The sequence below is a fragment of the Hylobates moloch genome, unplaced genomic scaffold (genome assembly GCF_009828535.3).
Source record: "Hylobates moloch isolate HMO894 unplaced genomic scaffold, HMol_V3 SCAFFOLD_16, whole genome shotgun sequence".
In the NCBI taxonomy this organism is placed as follows: domain Eukaryota; kingdom Metazoa; phylum Chordata; class Mammalia; order Primates; family Hylobatidae; genus Hylobates; species Hylobates moloch.
The window spans coordinates 58,580,440-58,587,336 of NW_026652291.1; the positions used below are offsets into that span (position 1 = coordinate 58,580,440).

The 6,897-nt window shown below is 46.1% G+C and overlaps 1 protein-coding gene across 1 annotated transcript in view; it reads right to left on the minus strand.

Annotated features, from left to right (window-relative positions):
• The window catches only part of METTL3 (methyltransferase 3, N6-adenosine-methyltransferase complex catalytic subunit), a 13,714-nt gene extending 8,629 nt beyond the window's left edge, over window positions 1-5,085 (minus strand). The window contains exon 1 of the mRNA XM_032180399.2: window positions 4,862-5,085. Within this exon, the coding sequence (XP_032036290.1) occupies window positions 4,862-4,961 (100 nt within the window). The 5' untranslated portion in view covers window positions 4,962-5,085. The remainder of the gene's footprint in view (window positions 1-4,861) is intronic.
• Between the last annotated feature and the right edge of the window lie 1,812 nt (window positions 5,086-6,897).

The window sequence follows — 6,897 nt, forward strand, 5'->3', positions numbered from 1 at the left end:
ATATATATATATATATATATATATATGTGTATATATATGTGTGTGTGTATATATATATATATATATACTTTACCAACATGAGCTATAACACCCATTAGGATGGCGCTTCCTCAAAAATCAAAAAAAGAATCACCATATGATCTAGCAATTCCGCTTTTGGATATATGCCCAAAAGAATTAAAGTGGGGTCTCGGCCGAGTGTGGTTGGCTCACACCTGTAACCCTAGCACTTTGGGAGGCCGAGGCGGGTGGATCATGAGGTCAGGAGATCAAGACCATCCTGGCTAACACGGTGAAACCCTGTCTCTACTAAAAATACAAAAAAATTAGCCGGGCGTGGTGGCAGGCACCTGTAGTCCCAGCTACTTGGGAGGCTAAGGCAGGAGAATGGGGTGAACTCAGGAGGTGGAGCTTGCAGTGAGCCAGGATCGCGCCACTGCACTCCAGCCTGAGTGACAGAGCCAGATTCCATCTCAAGAAAAAACAAAACAAAAAAAAATTAAAGCGGGGTCTCAAAGAGATATTCATACACCCGGGTTCATAGCAGCATTATTTACAATAGCCAAAAGGTAGAAGTAACCCAAACGCCCACCCATGGATGAATGAACAAAATGTGTTATATACATATGGTGGAATATTATTTATCCTTAAAAAGGAAGGAGGCCAGGCATGGAGACTTATGCCTGTAATCCCAGCACTTTGGGAGGCTGAGGAGGGAGGATCACTTGAGTCCAGGAGTCCCAGACCAACCTAAGCAACATGGCGAAACCCTGTTGGGCGTTTTGCCCAAAAAATACAAAAAATTAGCTGGGCAAGGTTGTATGTGCCTGTAGTACATACAACAGGCACCTGCCACCACACCTGGCTAATTTTTATATTTTTAGTAGAGACAGGGTTTCACCATGTTGGCCAGGCTGGTCTTGAACTCCTGACCTCAGGTGATCCACCCGCCTTAGCCTTCCAAAGGCTGCAAACACCTGTAGTCACAACTACTCGGGAGGCTGAGGCATGAGAATTGCTTGAACCCAGGAGGCAGAGGTTGCAGTGAGGTGAGATGGCGCCACTGCACTCCAGCCTGGGCCACAAGAGCGAAACTCTGTCTCAATAAATAAATAAATAATAAAAATGCCAATCTAACAAAGGTCTCCCAATATTTTGCCCATAGTATTTTCCACTATTAACGATATGGATACATTTTAGTTCATTTTATATCCTTGTCTTTTGACAATCAGTTCAGTTGTCGATAATTATCAGATTTCAGTAATGCGATAAAAAACAAGATGTGGCCGGGCACGGTGGCTCACACCTGTAATCCCAGCAATTTGAGAGGCCGAGATGGGCGGATCACGAGGTCAGGAGATGGAAACCATCATGGCTAACACTGTGAAACCCCGTCTCTACTAAAAACAATACAAAAAAATTAGCCGGGCGTGGTGGCGGGCACCTTTAGTCCCAGCAACTTGGGAGGCTGAGGCAAGAGAATGGCATGAACCCGGGAGTCGGAGCTTGCAGTGAGCCGAGATCGCGCCACTGCATTCCAGCCTGGGCGACAGATGTGGTAGGCAAATTTTTACTTCCGGTGAGAAACGAATGGAATAATCTGAACTTTTATCAAGTCTTGAGTTACATCTTACATGACAACATGATTCATAAACTTACAATACAGTGTTTCACAAGGGTTTCCTAAGAATCCTAAAGCTCAACAAAACACATTCTTTGAAATAATCAAAATAACACAGAAAGAACAGTGACATTCTGGTTTAATTTGTATGTTTCATCTTTACCTATTACCACAGTACCAAATGATGGGTCAGATCAAGCTCTTGGTCAGAAGACAAGATACATTTAATTACAACCCCAAAAATACTTTTGTAAGAGTCTTAACTAGGCTGGAATTACGTCTGTAATCCCAGCACTTTGGGAGGCCAAGGTGGGAGGATAGCTTGGGCCCAAGAGTCCAAGACCAGTTGGGCAACATGGCAAGGCCCTGTTTCTACAAAAAAATTAAAATTAAAAATTAGGCAGGCATAGTAGGGCACACCTATGGTGCTAGCCACTCAGGAGGAGGCTGAGGCGGGAGGATCACTTGAGCCCTGAGGTCGAGACTGCAGTGAGCTGTGTTCATGCCACTGAACTCCAGCCTGGGTAACAGAACGAGATTCTTGTCTTACACACACACACACAGAAAAAGGGTCTTAGCTGTATTATTAGCTAGATATACAAGTCAAGAGATATTCATATCTAAAAAAGAAAAACTAAATAAAAATAAAAAAGGATATGTACATGAGGGAGAATACAGTCTTATTGTCAAAAATATTAAACATGTTTAGCAAGGACCTGGAGCAAAGTATCAAGGCCCTAGTAGTTAGGTCTGCATACAGCACAAAGTTTGGTTAATACCAAAATGTAGTTAATGTCATAGAAAAATGAAATGAAACTTAAAATGACCAAGAGCAATTAGAATCATTCATTGAAAGAGTATGAATTTAGAAATGGAAAAGTATAAAGAAGTATGATGCCGGGCACAGTGGCTCACACCTGTAATCCCAGCACTTTGGGAGGCCAACGTGAGTGGATTGCTTGAGCTCAGGAGTTAGAGATCAGCCTGGGCAACATGGTGAAACCCCCTCTCTACCAAAAATACAAAAATTAGCTGGGCATGGTAGCACACGCCTGTGGTCCCAGCTACTTGAGAGGCTGAAGTGGGAGGATCGCTGGAGCCCAGGAAGTCAAGGCGGCAGTGAGCCATGATCATGCCACAGCACTCCAGACTGGGTGACAGAGGGAGACCCTGTCTCTACCTAACTAAATAAATAATTTTGCAGATCATTTTGTTGAAACAAACAACTACCTGATCCTCAGGTCCCCTTTTGCAACTGCCATTGCTGAAAGGGAAAAGATTCCACAAGAAAATTAAATAGGCTGGATATGGTGGCTCTCACCTGTAATTCAAACACTTTGGGAGGCTTAGGCAAGAGGACAGCTTGAGCCCAGGTGTTCAAGACAAATTTGGGCAACATAATGAGACCTTATATCTATTAAAAAGTTAAAAATTAGCCAGGCATGGTGGCATGCACCTGTAGTCCTAGCTACTCAGGAGGATGAACCGGGAGGACTGATATACTCCAGCCTGGGCAACGGTGAGAGATGCTATCTCAAAAACAAAAGCAAAAAAAGTCTTTGGCATCATTTACGCACATTTTTAAGAAGTTTCAAGACAGGAAACCAAAGAATAAGGGAAAAAACTTAACAAAACAAAAAATTGTATCTATAAATAAATCAATGAAGTTTCTAGAGCAGGGGAAAAAAATTCTCTCAGGTAATTCAGGAACTACTCTGAGGCTTGACTACTAATTATTGCCTGATCATATGACTTGCACTTCTTACTCTACTATCCTCCCCTCTTACCTCTCTAATTATCTAGGTCCTATATAGCCATAAAGGCCAAACTCAAGTGCCAATTCCACTATGATGGCTTCACTACCTGCACCAGCTCTTGTTACTTCTCTTCACTGTACAGGCCATAGATCCATTCATTTGGCTTCGTACATACATCTTATCATATTCTTCACTTTTTGTAAGCATCTACCCTTGAATCCTAGGCTTTTTTTTTTTTTAGACGGAGTCTCGCTTTGTCGCCCAGGCTGGAGTGCAGTGGCGCGATCTCGGCTCACTGCAAGCTCCGCCTCCCAGGTTCACGCCATTCTCCTGCCTCAGCCTCTCCGAGTAGCTGGGACTACAGGCGCCCGCCACCACGCCCGGCTCATTTTTTGTATTTTTAGTAGAGACGGGGTTTCACCGTGGTCTCGATCTCATGACCTCGTGATCCGCCCGCCTCGGCCTCCCAAAGTGCTGGGATTACAAGCGTGAGCCACCGCGCCCGGCCGAATCCTAGGCTTTTTAAACTTCTTGAGGACAGGAGCAATTTCTTACTTATTTTTGTCTAATTAAACCCATGAATACTGTAGATACTTAAGAAAGGTAATTAATTAGGTGGGAGGATCCTGCCGGTGCATCTTCTATTTCTAGGGGCCAGAATACGAGCACATGAACCTAACATGATCTAGACAAGATTTAGAGATGGAGTTGAAGATACTGACAAATATTAGAACAATCTACCACAAGGGTGATACTGAGTCACTATTTTTGCAGAGCTTCGTTACTAGTTTGCCTTAAATAATTCAGTTTGTCCTGAGGGTAGCGAGTGGTTAACAGTGAACTTAATCTTTTAAATTTCCTTCAAGTTTTATGATCGTGACATGGGGGCAACAGGAGAAGAGAAAAAGTTTGGAAACCAAACACAAATGTTTTCAGATTCCTGCTAGGTATGTAAATGGCTAAGCCAATGCCAGTAGGGGTACTCATTCAGAAACACCGAGTGCCACTCTGTACGGGCCACTAAATTGGGCACTGTGGATATAAAGGTTCATTCCTCGCTTACTGTACCCACAGCTGCCAAGAAATGACCACTACAAAGCAGTCGTTATAACTGAGGGAACAAAGCGCCATAGCAGCAACAAAAAGGGGTTCTTGCTGCTTCGCGGGATAGGGGGCTGAGCAGCCTCACAAAGGCGACGTCCTCGCAGTCTGAAGAGGAGTGGGCAAGACGGACCAGGGTGGGGCTCAAGCGTCCGTCCGGTAAAAGTGAGCTGGAAGAACCGAGGCCCAGGGTGAGGAGGAACCGCGAACTACTTGCAGAAGGGCGAAGGTCTGTGCTGCTGAAGGTGAAGACGGAGTACCAATGTACGAGGCTTTACAGAAATGGCCGTTTGGTAAAGGGCAGTGACTCTAGAGCTTTTTCTCTAGGGATCCCGCCCGTCCTCCCCGGTTGAGCCTCGGCCCCAACAGCCCAGTGCCTCACCCAAGTGCCCCGAGTCCTGCTTCCGCCTCCGCTGCAGCCTCTCCCGCAGAGAGTCCAGCTGCTTCTTGTGGGCCTGGATAGAGCTCCACGTGTCCGACATCCTAGTCTCCCAGCCCTGACGCCTCTCGAAAAAGGCGCGGCGGACTAGCACCTCCCAGCACTCGCTCCAGGATATAACCAATTCTCACGCGGACACCCCGAAGGCTAACCGGAAAATGACCCCTGGAGATGAGCAAGACAGAAAAGCTATTTCCGGTGTCGCGCTTTCTTGGAAGCTATAAAGAGCCACGTTAGGTGTTGGCAGAGCGGCCGGTATAGTCCTTATACCCGCTCTCTCATGCTTCCGGGCACAGTGAGGCTGTGGTTGCCATGTTGGTGACTGGCAGAGCGGCCATGTTGCTTATAGACGCGCATGCGGCCATGTTGAATATTCGGAGAGGAGTGCTGAGAGTTGACCTGTGCTAAAGTAGCACTCGTAGAGAGCAACACCGTATAGTACAGTTTTTGGGGTTTGTTTCTTTTTTTTTTGAGACGGAGTTTCACTCTGTCGCCCTGGCTGGAGTGCAATGGCGCGATCTCGGCTCACCGCAACCTCCACCTCCCGGGTTCAAGCGATTTTCCTGCCTCAGCCTCCCCAGTAGCTGGAATTACAGGCTCCCGCCACCGCGCCCGGCTAATTTTTTTGTATTTTTAGTAGAGACGGGGTTTCACTGTGTTGGCCAGGCTAGTCTCAAACTCCTGACCTCGTGATCCGCCCTCCCCGGCCTCCCAAATTGCTGAGATTACAGGCGTGAGCCACCACGCCCGGCCATAGTACAGATTTTTAAAATGAAGGATCACTAGTTCCTTTTGACAGTTTGGTACTAACATACCTTTTCCACTGAAGGTGGTGTTGGTTTGTTTCCGTTTGTCCATTTACAAAAAAAATAAATAAATAAAAAACACAACGGTGGTCCCCAATCTGAGGTGAGGAGGGGGCGGTGGTGGGTGCGCGCATGCTTCTTTGTGTGGACGAGGCGTGGGGAAGTGAGGAGGGCTGAGGAAGGAAAAATACGACAGATCTTCAAATACGTGATCTCTCTCTTAGACTAAATTTACAAAGTACGTGTAATCGATTAAAATCGGGTTCCAACACTAAGACGGCTTTGAGGTCCTAGTTGCGTTGTGTTTTTTGTTATGAGAGCTACTTTCATGAGTCTGTTCAGTTTGTGAAATGTAATTGAGCTGAACATTTTGGTATGTGCACTTTTCTGTATGTGTAGTAAACTTAAATACAAGGTTGGTGGTGGTGGTTTTTCCTACAATCCTTTTTTTCTTTCTTTCTTTTTTGACACTTTTTTTTTTTTTTTTTTTTTAAGATGGAGTCTCACTCTGTCACCCAGGCTGGAGTGCAATGGCGTGGTCTCAGCTCACTGCAACCTCCACTTCCTGGGTTCAACCGATTCTCCTGCCTCAGCCTCCCGAGTAGCTGGGATTACAGGGGCGTGCCACCACACCTGGCTAATTTTTGTATTTTTAGTAGAGACAGGGGTTTCACTATGTTGGCCAGGCTAGTCTCGAACTCCTGACCTCGTGATCTGCCCCCGCGATCTGCCCCCGCCTCAGCCTCCCAAGGTGCTGGGATTACAGGCGTGAGCCACTGAGCCTGGCCTGACACAGAGTTTCATTCTTATTGCCCAGGCTGGTGTGCAGTGGTGTGATCTCAGCTCACGGCAACCTCCGCCTCCCAGATTCTAGCTGCCTCAACCTACCTAGTAGCAGGTATTACAGGCACCTGCCACCATGCCCAGTTAATTTTGTATTTTTAATAGAGATGGGGTTTCGCCATGTTGGCCAGGCTGGTCTCGAACTCATGACCTTAGCTCATCAGCCTGCCTTGGCTTTCTAACGTGCTGGGATTACAGGCGTGAGCCATCGGCTTAGCCTTTTTTTTTTTTTTTTTTTTTTAATGGAGCTCCGTGAATGGAAACATTTCGGGAATCACTGACTTATCCAACGTCTACATGATGCCATACACTGTTGTCCAAAAAATACAA